Source organism: Mustela erminea, chromosome 6 (genome assembly GCF_009829155.1).
Source record: "Mustela erminea isolate mMusErm1 chromosome 6, mMusErm1.Pri, whole genome shotgun sequence".
NCBI classification, from domain to species: Eukaryota; Metazoa; Chordata; class Mammalia; order Carnivora; family Mustelidae; genus Mustela; species Mustela erminea.
This window is the reverse complement of record NC_045619.1, coordinates 15,344,826-15,363,808: the sequence shown is the minus strand read 5'-3', so window position 1 is coordinate 15,363,808 and position 18,983 is coordinate 15,344,826. Positions and strand designations below refer to the sequence as shown.

The 18,983-nt window shown below is 45.3% G+C and overlaps 1 protein-coding gene across 6 annotated transcripts in view; it reads left to right on the top strand.

Moving 5' to 3' along the window:
* RFX4 (regulatory factor X4) overlaps positions 1–18,983 on the top strand; it is a 157,773-nt gene that overhangs the window by 101,826 nt on the left and 36,964 nt on the right. For all 6 annotated transcript variants that reach the window (XM_032346506.1, XM_032346509.1, XM_032346508.1 and 3 more), the window contains 3 exons: positions 9,281–9,381; positions 11,424–11,482; positions 15,023–15,167. In XM_032346506.1, coding sequence (XP_032202397.1) covers positions 9,281–9,381; positions 11,424–11,482; positions 15,023–15,167 — 305 coding nt within the window. The remainder of the gene's footprint in view (positions 1–9,280; positions 9,382–11,423; positions 11,483–15,022; positions 15,168–18,983) is intronic.

Sequence of the window (18,983 nt, the reverse complement as noted above, 5' to 3'; positions counted from 1 at the left end):
TGATATATCATTTGCAAATATCTCCTTCCATTCAGTAGGTTGCCTTTTTGTTATGTTGATGGTTTCCTTTACTGTGCAAAATCTTCTTATTTTATAAAAATTATGTTATATATATTATAAAATGTATATTTATATATAGATTTTGTTATATGTATCTATATATAGATACAGATATATAATAGTTTATTTTTGCTTTTGTTTCCCTTGCCTGAGGAGACATGTCCATAAATGCCTAAGACCAGTGTCCAAGAGCTTACTTCCTAGGTTTTCTCTCTCAGGAGTTTTATGGTTTCAGGTATTATATTTACGTCTTATTTTGAGGGGGTTTGTGGGTGTGCTTTTGTCTTCTTTTCCCAACACCATTTGTTGCAAAGACTGTCTTTTGCCCATTGTATATTCTTGCCTCCTCTGCCATTGATAAATTTACCATATGAGCATGGCTTTATTTCCGACTCTCTATCCTGTTCCAGTGATCTGTATGTCTCATTTTGTCCCAGTGCTTTACTGTTTTGATTACTTTAGCTTTGTAGTTTATCTTAACATCTGGGATTGTGGTGTCTTTGTTCTTTCTCAAGATTGCTTTGGCTATTTGGGGTACTTTGTGTTCCCATATAAATTTTAGGGTTATTTGTTCTAGTTCTCTGAAAAATACTGTTGCTATTTTGAGAGTGATTGTGTTGATTTTATTGATTGCTTTGGGTATTAGGTCCCGTTTAACAGTATAAGTTCCTCCAATCCATAAGCATGTATTTCTTTATATTAGTTTATGTTGTGTTCTGTTTCTTTCATCAGTGTTTTATAGTTTTCAGAGTACAGACCTTCTACCTCCTTGGTTAAAATTTATTCCTAGGTATTTTATTCTTTTTGGTGCATGTGTAAATGGGATTGTTCTCTTAGTCTTTTTCTGGGACTTAATTATTAATGTATAGAAATGCAATGGATTTCTTTATATTTATTTTGTATATTTATCCTGTAACCTCACTGAATTCACTTATTATTAGCTCTAATAGTTTTACGGCGGACTCTTTAGGGTTTTCTATATATAGTATCATTTCATCTGCAAATAGGGACAGTTTTACTTCTACTTTACCAGTTTGGATGCCTTTGAATTCTTTCTCTTATCCCATTGCTGTGGCTAGTGAGGATGTCCAGTACTCAATCGAATAAAAGTTGGTGAGAGTGAACATCCTTGTCTTGTTCCTGATTTTAGAGGAATAGCTTTTAGTTTTTCACTATTGAATATGATGTTAGGTGTGGAATGGTCATATATAACCTTTATTATGTCAATGTAAGTTCCCTCTAAACCCACTTTGTTGATAGTTTTTATTATGAACTGATGTTGAATTTTGTCAAATGCTTTTTCTGCATCTTTCCATCCTTCATTTTGTTAATGTGATGTATGATTTTGGTTGATTTGTGTTAAATGAACATCTTGGCAATAAATCCCTCTAGATCCTGGTGAACGATCCTTATAGTGTATGGTTGAATACAGTTTGCTAATATTTTGTTGAGGGTTTTTGCATCTGTATTCATCAGGGATATTGACCTGTATTTTTCTTTTTCTGGTAGTGTCTTTGGTTTTAATATCAGGGTAATGCTGGCCTTATAGAATGAATTTAGAAGCTTTCCTTTCTCTTCTGTTTTTGGGAAAAGTTTGAGAATAATAAGTAATACCTTTTCTTTGGTTAATGTTTGGTTGAACTCACCTGTAAAACTTTGGACTTTTGTTTATTGAGAGGTTTTTTTTTTTTTTTAATTACTGATCAATTTTGTTACTAGTAATCAGTCTGTTCGGATTTTCTGTTGCTTTCTGGCTCAGGCTGGGAAGGTCATATGTTTCTAGGAATTTGTCCATTTTTCTTCTAGGTTTCCAATTTGTTGGTGTATAATTTTTTGTAATAATTTCTCATAATTTTTTTCTGTGATGTCAGTACTTTCAGTTCTGATTTTATTGAGTCTTCTCCCTTTTTTCTTGATGAGTCTGACTAATGGTTTATCAATTTTATCTTTTTAAAGAACCTGCTCTTGGTTCCATTGATCTGTTGTTTTATATGTATCTGTTTCATTTATTTCCACTCTGATCTCTATTCCTTCCTTCCTTCTACTGACTTTTGGGGTTTTGTTCTTTTTCTAGTTCCTTTAGGTGTAATATTAGATTGTTTGAGATATTCTTTGTTTATTGAGGTAGGCCTGTATCTCTATAAACTTTCCTCTTAGAACTGCTTTTGCTACATCCCAAAGATTTTTGGACCATTGTATTTTCAGTTTCATTTGTCTCTATGTATTTTTAAAAATTTTTTATTTAAATTTCAATTTTGTTAACATATAGTGTATTATTAGTTTCAGGGGTAGAATTTAGTGATTCATCAGTTTTATGTGTAACGCCTAGTGCTCATTTCATCAAATGCCCTCCTTAATGCCCATCATTTCTTCTTTGATTTCTTCATTGACCCATTGGTTGTTTAGTAGAATTTTGTTTAGCCTCCACATGTTCGTGGTTTTTCCAGTTGGTTTTTTTTTTTTTTTTTGCAATTGATTTCTGGTTTCATACCATTGTGATCAGAAAAGATGCTTAATAATATTTAAATATTCAATTAACGGAGACTTGTTTTGTGGCCTCACATATGCTCTATCCTGGGGAATATTCCATTTGAACTTGAAAAGAACATGCATTCTGCTGTTTTTAAATGGAATGTTTTGAATATATCTATTAAGTCCATCTGGTCTAATGTATCATTCAAAGCCACTGTTTCCTTATTGATTTTCTGCCTGGATGATCTACCCATTGATGTAAGTGGGCTGTTAAGTTTCCCTACTATTAATGTGTCACTGTCAACTTCTTCTTTTATGTCTGTTAATATTTGCTTTATGTATTTGGGTACTCCTGTGTTGGGCGCATAGATATTCACAATGGTTTTATCTTCTTTTTGGACTGATTCCTTTATGATTATGTAATGCCCTTCTTTGGCTCTTGCTACAGTCTTTATTTTAAAGTCCTTTTTTGTCTGATATAAGTATTGCTACCCATATTTTTTTTTTCTGTTTTCACTCTCATTTTGCATCCCTTCACTTTCAGTTTGTATGTGTCTTAGGTCTGAAGTGAGTTTCTTGTAGGTGGCATAGAGATAGGTCTTGTTTCTTTAATCCATTTAGTCATTATCGGTTCTTCTCCTTAATTTTCTGTGTGTCCTGTAATTTTTTATTGACTTCCAAACAGTGGTTAGAGTAGAGACTGGAGTAGAGAGTATTTATGCCTGGAAATAGACACACTTCTTTTCTCCTAGTCTCTTAATGTGAGGAATTGAGTCCGTTGATTTGGGCATTGATTGCTTTGGGGTTTTGTTTTTACTATGGGTACCCTCAGTGAACTATCAGATTCATATACTTCTGGGATGCCCTGTGCTCAGGTTGGAAGTTTGTTTGTAGAAGGGGCTTTTCTCAATGTTGCTGCTACACTGTTAACATTGAGTCTTCCCTGTTAGGGAAGTAGACCTACTTGTTAGCCTCTTTGGGGCTGAGGTGGAGGTGTGGGGGTCCCCTGCTCTCCTGGCTTAGTCCCAACAAACCCTGTGTTTTGGGGGATTCTCAGTGATCCTGTCCACCCTCTCCGTCACCCTCCCCCAAGAGAAACCTCTAATAATCTAAGCCTGTGATGATTTCTACCAAGGTTAGAGAGCTTTTTCTTTTTATTTCCCCCACCTGCAATGGGTCTCTTTGTTTGCCCATGGTCAATAGTGTTTCTGTCCTTCCCCTAGCCACTTGAGGCTTCTGTTCCATAAGGGAGAAGGCTGGCTAAGACTTCATGCTTTCCCCCACAGCAGTGGTTGCTCTCCTCCTGCAAAACAGGCACCTCAGAGATAGGCTTTCTCCATTCTCTGTTCTCGGGGACTCTTCATGAGCACTGGGCATGGTCTGTGGCGATCTTGTGAATAGATGTACATTTCCTTTGCATCCATGGCTCTCAGAGTTCTATACCATCAAGTGAGCTCACACGTTGACTTTAGCAATTTGTTTTAAAAATTGAGCTGAATTCTTTTAACTTAGATGTCCCACTTTCCTCCCTCAGACATAGATGAACCAGTCCCCAAGTCCTCCTTTCTTTGGAGGTGATTGTCTTTCTGTGTACTCCAAGCTAAGCAGTTGTGACCTCAGCTATCCAATGGGTTAAAGAACAGTTAGGACTTTGCAAATTATCTGGTTTTCTCTTGTTATGGTGGGAGAGTTGCTCCTTCTAATTTTCCACATTCTAGGTGGAACAGAAACACACCTAGAAAGGCAACAGAGAGTACATCCTGGTGGGACTGTGGTCAAATTTTAATCTCATGCTTTTCTGTATTTTTCTAGTGTTCTAATTATGACTAGATTATTTTTATAATCCTGTGCATATGCATATATAGCTGATTTCAAAATTTAAATATGCATAGGATTATAAAAATAAACATACACACATATTTTATATCTATATACAAACTACATATATATATATATAATACATATATATATATATATATATATATATATATGGACCCCTTTAAGCTTTGAGTTATTCTTTCTTGTGCATTGTTGAAGGGAACTAGATAGTGGCCAAATGTGTATCTTTGTTTTGTAGCGGAAAGGTACCTCTGGGGGTGGGGAGACAGGTCAGCAGAAGTCTACACACCATTACATGAGGGCTTCATATTCCACTAGTAGTGCTTTCTGGGTGTTACACACAGGCCAGGCATCCTGGTTTGTTATGAAGCAGTTTGTGGGGTGCTAATGAAATGCTAACCCCTGCTGCCTCTTCTGTAACTGGCTTGTTTTTATAGACATAAAAATTGAAGCTTAGGAGCTGAAATAACTTAAGTCCATCCTCAGTTGCAAATAAATGAAACAGCCACGACTCAGCTGTTCATTCCACATTAAATAGTGTTTATTGATTCCTACAACACGCAGGGTGCTATGCGGAGTCCTGGAGCATCACATTAAAGACGACAAATGTGCTCCCTACCCTCACTGAGCTCACAGTCTACCCCAGAAGACCGTTGTTTTTTTTTTTTTTTAAATGACATTGTTAACTGATTTGTATGATTTTGCCAAAGTGATCCTTGACTTGGAAATCGAGCCCCTTTCTCATGAAATCAGGAAGAAAAAGTTACTCCAAAGACAGACTTCATCAGACAGCTAACTTTTCACAATTTTATGTGCTCCTTCATCCCTGAAACTTGTTTGAGTGTCTTCTGAGTGCCTGGCGCTGTGCTTGGCCAAGGTAGAAATGAGATATGACTTGGAGGTTCTCACCAGCTGACTAGCTCAGACCCACCCCTTACCTTCTAACTCAGTAAAGCATATTGAAATTCTTCTCTCTCTCTCTCTCATTCTCTCTCTCTCTATATATATATATATCTTCTTCAGTGAACAAGTGATAATATAGAGATAACCATGAACCATTTGCTGTGTATTTATAAGAAAAGTAGGTCATTCTCAGACTTGGGCTTGTCACTTCTGATCCTGGCATAGTGGTTGTTGGTGATGATTGGTTTATCGGAAGTAAGGAAGCGTGAGTGTGCATGGACGTGTGCACATGTGCGTAGGAGTGGTGGAAGGGCGAAGATGAGATAGCAGAGAAGCAAAGAGAAGACTGAGACGCTAGAGCTTTGGAGGCACACACATGCAGTCTGCAGTCTTGGCTTGTCCATTTGCTTGTTGGGTCTCCTCGGACAAATCACGTAACTTCTCTGAGCCTCAGTTTCTCACCTCTCTGCTGGGACTAACAATAATACCTACCTCGCAGGGTAGATGTGAGGGTTAAATAAGAAAATACGTGTGAAGTGTTTAGCACTTGACACACTGCACTCATTAACAGCAGCTGGTATTAGCGCTGTTGCTGTTGTAGCAGCATCAGGGCTGGAAGTCATTCAGAGAGTTACAAGTGTGGAATTAAGATGCAGGAAAAAGGGGCACCTGGCTCAGTTGGTTGAGCATCTGCCTTCGGCTCAGGTCATAATCCTGGTGTCCAGGGATTGAGTCCCACATCGGGCTCCCTGCTCAGCAGGGAGTCTGCTTCTCCCTTTGACCCTTACCCCTCTCATGCTCTCTCCCTTTCTCTCTCTCTCTCCCCAATAAATAAATAAATAAATATTAAAAAAAAAAAGATGCAGGAGAAGGGCTAAAGCAGCAGCTATAGACAAGAGAGCCACATGCACAAAAGGGACAAGAAGGTGTAACACTGGATTGGGGGACAGACCTGGGGAGTGAGATGGAAGGAGACAGGGTAGTCAGCAGAGAAAGGGGGTCAGACCACAGGGTGTATACCATCGGAGGAGAGTCTGTGAGAAAGAGGTGATGGTCAGGGTCATCTGAGGCTGCAGGAAGGAGCGGGCTGGGGGGGCATCTCCAGGCTAGGTGATCAGGAGGCTAGCTCCTCACTTGCTCATGTTCAGATCACTCCTAAAAGTCTGTCCCAGTTCCAAGTCCCCAAATAGAATCCTTTCCAAGATGAGTCTCTTCCTACTTTTCTTCAGTGTAATAAAATCAAATGATTGCACAAAGCAAAAGGACCATCCCTGTCCTGCTGCTTGCTTCCTGCTCCCATACAAAGGGCAGCTCCTCTACTCCAGCTGCAAGTAATGGCCCCTGGGCAAGGTGTCATGGGTGGGCAATGGCAGCCCGCCCTCCTGGATGGTACAGCAGCCATCAGATGATTACTCCACGCACTTCTCTAAATGTTGACCTCTGTCAAGAGTAGCCAACTACTCTGAGAAGTCTTCTCACTCCAAAGCTGGATCCAGTGTGCTAGTCACTGAGAATGTGCTAGGGCTTTACTACATGTGCAGTACTTTTGGTTCACTCAGTATTCAACATTTATTAAGTACCTCCTGTATATCAGGCACTGTGCTAGGCACGAGTGTACCTATACCACTTTTCTTTCATGAAGACATCTTTGACAACCTTCTTTCTTCATACACCCACAACCACTCACCAGGGCACCATGGTTGGCTCTGCCTTCCAAGTATTTTAATCTGACCATATTGCATTATTTCCACTGTTAACATCTTCATTCAGGATGCTTTCTTGCCTGGATTATTGGGATAACCTTCAAACAGATCTCCCTGCTCTGTCCTTGCCCTTCTAAACTCAATTTTCATCTCAGGAACCAGGCTGATCTTTTTAAAACATATGGCAGGCTCAATAGTGTTGAGATAGTTAGTAGAGCTGGAAGTGTGAGGACACTGGCAGTTTCAGATCCTGTGGTCAGCACTTGAACCCAACCTCTAAAGTTGTTAAGGAAGGGAGAAAACTGGCTGCAATCTGGGGCTGGAGCTTTCCAAGCTGGGAGAACAGCAGATGCAAAGGCCATGGTGACGTTGTCAAGGACCTGAAGAAAGAGAAAGAAAGCTGGTGCTGTGTGAATTGAGTAAGCTGGTGGGAGTGGGGTGGTGAGAGGGAGTGGGAGGAGCTGAAGTCAGAAAGATAAAGGGGGCACAGTGTGGTGACTGGCACTATGCTTAGGTGCTGAACACACAGTGATAAGCAAAATAGATACAGCCCCTTGCCCTCCACATCAGCGTATACAGTCAATGGGAAAGATGGACATGAACCAGATAATCACACAAATCAGTGTATAGTTACCAACTGTCACAACTTGCCCCTTCCAAGAGGGCTTCAGAGAAAGCTTTTCTGTGGACATGACACTTGCTCTGAGATCAGATCAATGAGGAGGAATTGATGAAGAAGGGTAAGATGCTCTTGGATGGAAGGATGCCAAGGTCAAAGGCTCTGAGGTGGGAAGGAGCTGGGCAGAGGCAAGAGGGGTTGAAACATGGTGAAGAGAGAGACTGCAAAGTGAGGCTGGAGAGGAAAGCAAGGCTGGAATGTGAGCTTTGGGGGATCGTGGTTAGGATTTTGGTCTTCACCCTAAGAAGAATGTGAAAGTATTGGGGGGTTTTTTAATCAGAAAGTGAACTAGATCAGATTTGCAAGTGTTTTTGGAGAAATTCCTCTCGCAATGTGGAAGACGAGGTAGAGGTGGGGAGGTGAACAGAGCAGGTAGGCTCTTGTACCCACTGTTGCAGAAGCTGCAGTACTGGCCCGGGTGAGAGGTACTGATAGCTGGGATAAGAGGGAAAGACTAGCTGAGGTTGAGAGAAACTTGGAGATAAAAATCGGCAGTACCTGCTCATGGGACAAGAGACTATTCAAGTGTCAAAAACCAGAGGAGCAAGCAGCCATTATAAGCCTTATGGTGTGGTACAGAGGGCAGACATGGACCACCTGTGAAGTTCTCGTGCCTTAAAAAAAAATTGTAACTTCATTCGATCTGTTCTTTTGGGCTGTCAGTTTATGAGAAGCACGCAGGATAGATGAACAGGTTAAATGGCACTATGAGGATGTCAACCAAATCAGAGGGGGAGGCATTCCAGGGAACAAATAACAGGAGGGGGGCAACAAACCAATGGCACGAGAGAGGCTTTTTAAAAAGTCTTTAGAAATAGAACAAGGTCATTTTTTTGTGCAATGTGTAGACCTTGTTTGGATCCTGATTCAAAGAAACCAAAAGACTGCTCTGAGAGAAATAGAAAATTCGAGGATAGACTGGGCTTTAGATAATATTAAGGAATTGATGTTCATTCTGTTAAGTATACTAATGGCAACGATGGTTTTAAATATGTGTATGTGTGTGTGTGTGCACGTGCATACACATACGTACATGTTTAAGTGCATGTTGGAAGATGGACACAAAGTTTCTGAAACGATACATCATGAATTTGTTTATAGCGTTCCAGAAAAGACAGAGCAGCAGGTGATAAACTGAACTGCTCTTTATTGGAGCTGGGTCGGATTTACTTGGAGCTTTATTATACCATTCTGTCTTGGGGTATATTTGAAATTTCTCCATGCAAAAAAGTTGAAAACAAAAATTTTAGGGAAAATAGAGTTCCCAGTGAAATAGACAACATAAGAAAAGAATGTCTGATGGAGAAGCAATGAGTTCAGTTTGGACATGTTGAGGTAGATGTGCCTTTAGAACATGTGGCTTGTTCTTGCCTTCACACAGGCTTGTGCAGCAGCAAACCAATGACGCCCAGAGTGAGGGCGTCCTCTGGCCACCAGCGTGGGCACCAGAGCACGTTGCCTCCAGGCCCTGCTCATGCCCACAAGCGCCACGCGGGGCCACCCATCTTGCCCCTAAGGCCACTGCTCCGAGTGACACTGGCATGGCCAAAACACGATTCTAGAACAACCCAACCAGGTTGGGCAACACACTAGGCACTTAAAACGGATCCTTTCTTCCTTCCAGCTTAACTCAGGTGATCCGAAAGTTTGCCAAGCAGCTGGATGAGTGGCTAAAAGTGGCTCTCCATGACCTCCCAGAAAACTTGCGGAACATTAAGTTTGAATGTAAGTACGGAGGTGGTGAGCTGAGGGGAAGGGAAAACAACATTTTAGGGTCAAACAGTCTTACATTGGTTGTTCATAAAATAATAATAATAATAATAATAATAACAACTTCCACTTACTGTTTGCAAAGCACCAGATATTAAGCCTAGCGCTTTTCCTGCATGAACTTCCTCAGTGCTCCCAAAAGGTGTGTTACAAGTGGCGCCCTTCTCCTTTTATGGCAAATGAAAAGGCTTAGGGGGGTTAGTCAGTAGCAGAGGCAGGATTCCCCCGCCCCCCCGGGGTCTGTCTGTCCACACCAGAGTGTCTGCTCTTCACCACTATCTCGTCCCACTTAATCCTCATGCCACCTCTGTGATACAGGGGCAGCATCCCCTCCCTGCAGATGAGGCTCCGAGAGGCAGAGAAACCTCCCGAAAGCCACCCAGCCACCCAGCCAGCAAGAAGGGGCCAGGAGTCAAACTCAAGTCTGTCCAACCCCAAACCTCGAAACCCCCAAAAAGGTGGTGACGGGAGCCAGAGAAAGGCTTCAGGGCTTCACATATTCAATTCTCTGCCTAATGAGAAAGCCAAATTAATATTTCTCCTACGGGGATTAGGACTGTGATTTTTTTTTTTTTTTTCCCTGCTGAGCATCACCAGCCATCCTCCCCCATTCGTTTTGCCTGAGAAAACCGGTCCTGTTCCTCTGTCCAGTGTTTCCGTACTTGTGGAAAGACGCACGTGCTACTCTACAAAGATGAAATGATTTTAAGCCAAACAAAGTTTTAAGATATAGGTTTCTTAAAGCAGCATTTGAATACAGCTTGCCATTCTTGCCTGGGAGTAAGTGGCGGCAGGGAAAATGAAGAGGATCAAATTACCCTCTCTGGGCAGGCACAGGGAGCCCTTTCAGACCCGCTCGGAGGCTGAGGCCGCCTGCAGCGCCCAGCACCTACTGATAAAGCCTGCTTTATTTCACGGCTCTCAGTTCTTTTCTTTTCATGAGCACTAAATTCCACATCACAAAGTTAAAGAAAAAGTAATTAAGGAGAAGGATTAACGATTGATCGGTCTGGAAAATTAGAAGTTCATCTGTGCCCCCACCCCCCCCATTCCCCCACCCCACGCCCTATTTTTCAAACCGAGCTGGCTCTGAGTACAAATTAGAATAATCCCAGGGAAATTTCTGCTTCTTGACCAGTTCAGAAATTAATGAGAAGAATGCCCTGCACCTGTTTTAATTGTGCTGACAAAACAAACCTGTTGAAATTGGCAGCGAGGAGGTCTGTGGGATCTTCCACCTGTCGGGACCCGCGGGAACCCCTCTTCCCAGGGAACCTCAGGGGGACTTTGAGGATGGGCGAGGAGTGGGAACACTCACCACTCCAGACAACTCTGTGAGAGCGGAGACCTGAGGCTGGCACATGACTTGACTGCTTGGTGTTGAAATCTTCAGGTCATCCCGTTTCGAACCATTAGCCTTTTTATCACTGTCGTAAACAGGATCCGTGAAACTCACCAACAGGTCATAGAGATCATTCGATAAAAGTAGCAGATTATGAACGCAAAGCAGCATTCCAAGATACAGCCCAGGGTCCCATCCTAAAAGCTACCCCTCGCACCACCACACCGCTGAGGCTCAATCAAGTTTCCCTATTAGATATACTACTTTTAAAGGGCCTTCTTCAAAGCTTCCACTTGATTCCAGCAATTATTTATGGGGAGAAGCGATTGAGCTTGCAATTAGCGAAATGAAAGACAAGTAAATAATTGCTTTTACTCACGGTTGATTGACGCCACAATTTCTCACACCTGCCAGTATGGCATGTGGTTGACTTTGAAATATGTACCCCAAATATCGCCGCTTTAGGAAATCATTGTCCACACGGGAGAACAAAGAATCAAATGCAGGGTTTTGCCAGCGGGTGCATAAAAAATGGGGTTGGACAGCGAGACAAATTTAGGCCAAATAAGCCACTTTTTGAAATCCGCCCCTGGAAAATCTGAGGTGGGACCATACAGCGTGCAAATACTTACAGACTAACTCTTCCTTCTTGCAGTGTCGAGAAGGTTTTCCCAAATTCTGAGACGGCAGACATCACTGAATCACCTTTGCCAGGTACGTGTCCTGCGGAGTCATCAGCTGTGAGGGGCACATGCACAGAACAGCTCCCAGAAGGAACTGTTGTCAGGCTGTTTGGTCTTTGAATGCAGCATAATAGGTGTTTGATACATCCTTACCATTACCTTTAATTTCTACAGATAAAGAATAAAAGCATTAGGCAATCACGAAATAGTTTTGATTAACATACAGAATAGCTTCTGACGTCCGTCGCCCCTTAACCATGCATCACGTTCTCGTGCAAGTTTGCATTTCCCTTGACTGGATGAGGCTTTCTCAGCCATGGCTGGCACATGAGCCTGGACCATTCTTTCTCTGGGAGAAAGAATGTTTGGTGCAGTGCAGAGATCTGGTGGCATCCCGGGCCTCGTCCCGCATGCCAACACCAGATGCCCGGCACCGCACCCCCAAGTACCAGCCCCATTGAAGCCCAGGGAGCCCAGTGTCTCCTCCCTTCTTAGGAGTCACAGAGATAAATGATTCAAATGCATAAAGGGGGTGATTTGCTGTGTATGTATCATCCCGAGGAGTTCAGAGCTTCACAGTATGTTAAATATTTACCCACTTTTATTTATTTTCTCCGGATTTTTGTTCTTTTCAGCACTAAAGTGACATATGCTTCCTATAAAAAATTCAGCAGTAACAAAAATGCATACAGTGAAAGGCAGAATTTCTCCCCATGACTCCTTGGTGATGATTCGATGGCATAAAGCTTTGTGTTTCTCTTAAGTTTACACCTTAAGGAAGGGAATCGAAGCCTATTAAGGCCCCAGTTAACATTCGTTAGAACATTAATGATCTTAAAGCAGAAGGGGCAAACTGGTGGCTACAGGTCAGATCTGGGCCTCAGATGAGTGGGGTTATTTTTGTTTGATTTGCATGTGTTCAAAAATTGTTTTTACTTCATTGTTAATAGTTGGCCCTAGGAGATGTCAGCTAAACAGCCCCTGAGCCACATTTCCCAGGGCAGGAAGCGAGTGGATGGGCCGAGCTCCTCTCCATCAGGCACTGTCCTCTTGTCAGCCCCACTGCCTCTTAAGCTTGGCAGGACCCCCTCACTGCCACCTGCCATCTGCCTGCCTTCTTTGTATGGGTGGGTTTTGCCACCTCTCCCTCTTATTGTGGGTTCTGGGTTAGTGCTGTTTATTCAAGGTCAAGGTTGGAAGGAGGGGTTTCTACTTAGAGTGACCTGCAGGAAGCCTCCAGACCAGTTCTGTATTCTGAAAATACAGAACTACAGAACTTTCAGAATACAGAACTATACCCCTGCACACCTCACTGTTGCTACCCTGCCCCCGGCATAAATGGCACAGCGGGTGATTTGGAAGATCTGGAAACCAGAGTTATACCTTCATGTTCATGCTGGTTGTGAGAGAGGCCACACCCGGGCACTGTTCCGGAATAGGGCAGAGCCCTACCAGATTAGTGGGATTTAGGGGAGCAAACAAATATTGGCACAACAGAGAAACACTGCTGTATTTCTGTGGGTGCATGCCTTCCGGTTCTTTCCCCAGCTTAGAAGAGCTGGGGTTGGATCATATTGGAGAACTAAGCATGGCTTTGATGCCTCCCTCTGGGGCGCAGGCAGTTTAAGGAAGCCTTTGAGCCTTTAATGCATGCAGGTAAAAACATCCGTACTTGTCCCTACAGCCACCAGCACGCGTGTGCGCTCACACACGTGCACGCATAAGCTCACTCTCCGCTTCCCACACAGATGGCACGTATTTTAATCAGCATGTGCTACCTTTCCATCTTCACGGGACAAGCTCGGAGACACACTTCTGGACCAGCCAGAGGAACTGGGGTTGGTGACAGGAAGGAAACTCCGTGGAACTTCCCAGCTAATATCCATCCCAGCAAGCTTTCCTAAACACATACAAGACAAGTCATGTTGAAACCCAGGATCTAAGCACCCAGGCCCTTTGGGGTTCACTAAGCAAGCAGCTTGGCATTCCTGTCTCAGCCATTCATTGCACAGAATCTTTTGAGCGCCTACTATATGCAGACACGATGTTTAGTGGTACTTGCCCTGAGCGGGGAAAAAAGTGTGAATGAAAAAATAATTAATTAAAAGTGCTAAGTGTTAGGGAGGAAACACAATGGAAATAGAGAATAATGGGGCATGTGAGTGTGACTGAGACGCAGGGGTTAAGGAGGCCGCACCTCGGGTGTGACCTTGTAGTTGGAGCGTGGGTGATGTCAGGATTGCCGGGCAGGGTGCGAGAGGACCGCCCCTGCTGGCCCCCAGCCATGAGCCCTGGCCCTGAGGTGTCCCTGCATCACCACAACCAGCACGGGCCTGAGTAATAGTAGCTCCTGTACTGAGCTCTTCCTCCCAAAACTATGCCCTTTTCAAACATCATCTCACGGAGTCCCCCAGCAGCAGCCTCCTTCAGAGGCAGAGCCTCTTCCCTCCATTTTCTAGATCAGGAAACCGAGGTTAAATCTGCTGGCCCGCCCCAAATCAGCCAGCTGGTTAGCAGCAAGGCCAGGACTCGAACTCAATATATTTGAGTCCAGAATCCCAGATCTTTACTCTGGTTGTTTTCATTATCATTAGAGATGGACCCAATTCATAGATTCATATATTCGAGGCCACTGACCTTTAAAAAGTCCTATAGTGATTTAAGTAAGAGTTTACTTGTGCTCGGAGTGGGGAGAAAGGGGTTGTCAGTATTTACCTTTGCCTGGAAATTCACACTCATTAGGAGACTTTTAAAGTCCATGTGTATCAGAAATCTTTTTTTTTTTTCCATTTTGTTAAAGACATTTTAAAAACATGCAAGCAAAGGAAATGATTCTGGAAATGTTTTCCTTTGCTTATCAGCATTGTTGAACGTGGTGGTCCTAAGTACTGTTCCCATTCACCAACTGCAGGGTTTGCGGAGGAAACCACAGGTTGAATGTGCACATGAGCGTGCTCGCACAAACACCACAGGCACGTTAGTGAGCAACTGAGTCTCAAGGTTTTATTCCACTTCCCTTCCTCTCCTCATGACAGTCACCTAAAAACCAAAAAGCAAAAAGAGAAAGCTAGACCATAAACTGCTTCAGAATGCATTTATATGAAAAAGACACATGGTCAGATTGCTGAGATGGAAACCGTCATTGGCCCACGGGTAGCAGGACCATTCCAAGGTCTGGGCCCATTGCTTCTCGGACATGAGAGACACGTGGGTTACTAAGCACAGCGCTTCCATCCTGCAAGCTTACATCTGTAGGCTGACGGGTCTCTGGCCTTCATCCCACTGTTCCCCAGGGGTCAAGACCAAAGGGGCTGGGAACAGCAGGGTGTGGTCTGGCCTCGGCCACCCTGGAGAAATCTTTTACACAGCTGACAGAAGAGAACCACAAGAGAAAAGACTGTACAGATATTCCGAGTGATGGGCTCATCTGCTGATTTCCTGAAATGGGGTTTTCCTGAATTTCAAAGTAGTTTGCAAAATACCCTTTCCAGATTCATTCAAAAGAAAATAACATGCCGGGGTTTTAACCTAACAGCCCTGGAGCTAATGAGTTAATTGGCTTGGATTACAGGCATCTCGTACAGTGATCCACAGTGCAGACATCACATTCCAAATGCTGGAAGACTGGAGGAACGTGGACCTCAACAGCATCACCAAGCAAACCCTCTATACCATGGAGGACTCCCGCGATGAGCACCGGAAACTCATCATCCAGTGTAAGACGCTCCGCCAACGGGTCTGTCTGTTCTTTGTTTTTAAAAGAAAGAAAAAGTATCTGCGTAAATATTTAAGTGGCATTCCCATCTTGTCCTGCCCCCTAGGATCCCTTCTCTCTTATTGTTCCTATTAAATGGGTCAGCCCAGATGGAAGGGCTAATTGATTTAAGAGGACGTGTGTCAACATCCCTGGGGGAAAGGGAGCCAGGGGCTGCTGGGCAGTGCACAGTGTCAGGCAGAAGCCCCCCCCCCCCCCCCCCACCGCCGTGACTCTCGGTGCCGGGCGTAGTCCCATAGGTGACATAAAAAAATGAGAACAGCAGTGTGTTGCCTGTCTGCGCGTACATCGGCCTGGAGTCAGCCGGATACGCTGCACCTGTTTCCCAGCGGAGGGTCGCACGAGTTAGCCCAGCTACGGGCCGGCGAACCTGCCAATCACATTCAGTGTTGGAGTGGGGAACGGGTGGTGGTGCACTTCTGTGAACATGTGCTCCTGTCCCGGTGGACAAAGACTGCGGGAATGTTCCAGCTGTTGTCTGGATGAGGTCAGGCCGGGTGTTGTTAGCAGTAGCGGACGTGCAGGGGCCAGAGAACACCGCCACCGTCCGCACACCTCTGCTGTTCCTCACGCGCCCACCGCAGCGTGCGGCCCCGGCCTCCCACACCCAGTGGCCCTGGATGCGGGTCTCCTGGCTTTGCTCAGCCTTCCTTTCTCACGCCTGGGTGGGGCCAGGAGTGCGGAAACGGGAAGCTGCACGGAGGTCGGCCATCCCCTGAGAAGTTGGGCCTGTTCTCCTGAGAACCACGGTCCCCTCAGACTGCCAGTCTGTGCCTTCTGCATGTCCTCTTGAGGGAACTTTCTTCAGCCAGGCTAAGCATGTGGTGGTTAAAAATAACTAAGTTCAGAAAGATGTTCCTGTTAGAGACCCCCTTCCCACTGAGTCCTTTTCAGAAGCCACGGAAGCAGCTGAAACCTGAACCCTAGGGTCCTTCCCTGGGGCTTCTTTCCTGGAGCGCCTTGTGTACTCATTCCTTCCTCCACAGCAGCCGCCAGCCTGCTTGCCCCTGGTAAGAACTTAGAGGTGGTCACTAAAATAAGACAGGAGCTCACAGATGGCCTCCTCCGTGCAGGGTCTTCGGCCAGACCTACCATGGGCATAATCTCGTTAATTCTCTACACCAACCCCACGAGGAAGATACCTGCCCCCATTTTACAGAGCACAAGGCTCAGCCTCAGAGAGCGGGTGACCCTTACCCCCAGCAGCAGAGCGGGGCCCCTGACCTGCGCCTGACCTTGGCTTCACCACCGTGCTCCAGTGCTACTCACTTGGAGGAGAAGAGAAGACAAAAATGATGAGATATGGGCAAGTTCCAGAGGCTGCGGGGTCTTTTCAGATTCTTATGGTCATGCTCCTGTTCTGTTTATCCCCGCTCCCTGCTACAAGGCCAACAGAGAGCTTGGGTGTCCGCTGCCTACCAGCACTAGCTGTACCTCTGATCACTGTGTCTCCAGGACCTCAGCCCAGGCCAGGCATGGATACATGGGAACCGAGAATGACACGACTCCCAGCAGCATGAGACGCAGCTCTCTCCAGACCCCCGGCACCTTTTGTGAAGGAGGAAAACATCACCCATACTCACAGGGGACAATGCAGTCCCCATGGCTTGCTGTAGGGACCACGCTCTGAGCCTTTGCTGGAACACCTTGGAGATCACTGCAACCTCTCCAAGAAGAAAACGTTTCAGGATTTCCTTTTCAGGTTTTCCTCAGCCCAGGACAGAACGGCACCCTTTAAACACATTTTTTTTTTTTTTTAAGATTTTTTTTTTTTTTTTTAATTTATTTAATAGACAGAGATCACAAGTAGGCAGAAGGCAGGCAGAGAGAGAGGGGGAAGCAGGCTCCCCGCTGAGCAGAGAGCCCGATGTGGGGCTCGATCCCAGGACCCTGAGATCATGACCTGAGCCGAAGGCAGAGGCTTAAACCACTGAGCCACCCAGGCGCCCGCAGAACGGCACCCTTTAAAGCTGTGAGTGTGCTCTTCTTCCAGAGGAAGGGAGTGCTGAGGTTTGATTCATCCCAGCTGATACTGAACGCCTGTCGTGGGCCAGGTACTGTGTTAGAAGCGGGGCAAAAAGCAATGAGTAATATGGACAGTGCACTTCCTGTGTGGAGCTCAGAGGTAATGAAAGATCAGACATTGAACAAGTAATTCATAAATGGTGGCGTGTTACCCAAGAGGACACCTCTGTATGATGCAGTGCCTGGAAAGGGGGCCGCAGAGTGACAAGGGCATTCCCAAGGCAGCAGGCCTGGCACGTGAATATCATCCCTGCAGATCCCCCTCCTCCCCACCCCAGACAGCTGGGCAGTAAGTTCTTGAACACAGCTGTGTGCTGCGCCCTCCTTTCCTTATCAGTAGTTGACAAGCCTGCACGTTCCTGCTTTATGGGGTTTCCGTCTCCTCAGTGAAACAGGTCCTTCCTGGGAATGCTCGCTTACCCTAAATTAAAGAACGCACATTCGGACTTGAGCGTGCTGGTGAGCATGACTGTGGTAAGAGCAGGAGGGTGGGGCGCCCTCAAATCCCTGGCTCTTGTGCCCAGTGACCCCGGCCTCCAAGTCTCTGACACGGGAAGACCGTGGGGTGATGGAAAGGGGCCTGGGACAGTGCCGTGCTTGGGAGGCAGCATCGGGTCTGGCTGGCTTTGAAACCTGCCTCTGCTATTCGCTGGCGGTGAGACCCGCAGAGGGTCACTGAGTGCCTCCGCCCCCTCCTTTGGAAAATGGGAGCATTAACAGCACTGGCCTCCTTGGGTGGTTCGTCTGTTCACTCAGCCAGCACCTGAGAATCCGCTGTCACATTCCCGAGGTTGCTGCAGGCTTAGACTAGAGTGTCCCTGCAAAGCAGTGAGGAAGGTGCCTGGCACGCGGCAAGACCCCAGGAGGCGTGAGCCGTAAGCGCCCTCTCTGCCACTTCTGTCATCCTCACCATCATCGACAGAAGCACGATAGCACCTGATGCATCCATGGGGCCATCAAGAGGAAAGCACCCCAAAGAGAAATCAGATACCTGGGCTCTGTCCCAGCTCTGGCACTCGCTCACCCTCTGACTTCGAGGGGGACCTTTAATCTCATTGAAACACAGCTTCCTCCTCTGTAAAAGGACACTGATATTGACGCAACGGACATTTAAAGCCCCTTCTCGGGGAGCCTGGGTGGCTCAGTGGGTTAAAGCCTCTGCCTTCGGCTCAGGTCACATCCCAAGGTCCTGGGATCAAGCTCCATATCGGGCTCTCTGCTCAGCAGGGAGCCTGCTTCCCACCCCCTACCCCGCCTGCCTCTGGGCCTACTTGTGATCTCTGTCTGTCAAATAAACAAATAAAATCTTTAAATAAATAAGTAAATAAAGCCCCTTGTCATTCTAAAACTGCTCTGATCTCCCAGGCCAGTGGCTGATGTCTTGTGTTTTGTCGCAGTCATCAACTCAGGAAACAGGAGCACCTCAGCTGGGCCTGTGAATGGGGGACCAAACGCGGTGTGGACAAATGAAAACTGTAAAAAATAAAAGAAATTTTTAAAAGTGCGGATCTAAAGGTGTGGTTTGGTTCACAGAGCTCCACATGCAGAAAACACAAAACGGTCATGAAAAGAGATATTTCAAACTGGAGGTCACCCCAGCGGGGTTTCTTTTTTCTCTAGTGCTTCACACATTCCATAGCCCTTCCGGACTGGTTATTTGACGAGCAGCTGAAGATGGGCTATAAAGTGGCACCATTATCCTCCTTTTCCTAATGCAGAAACTAAGGGCACA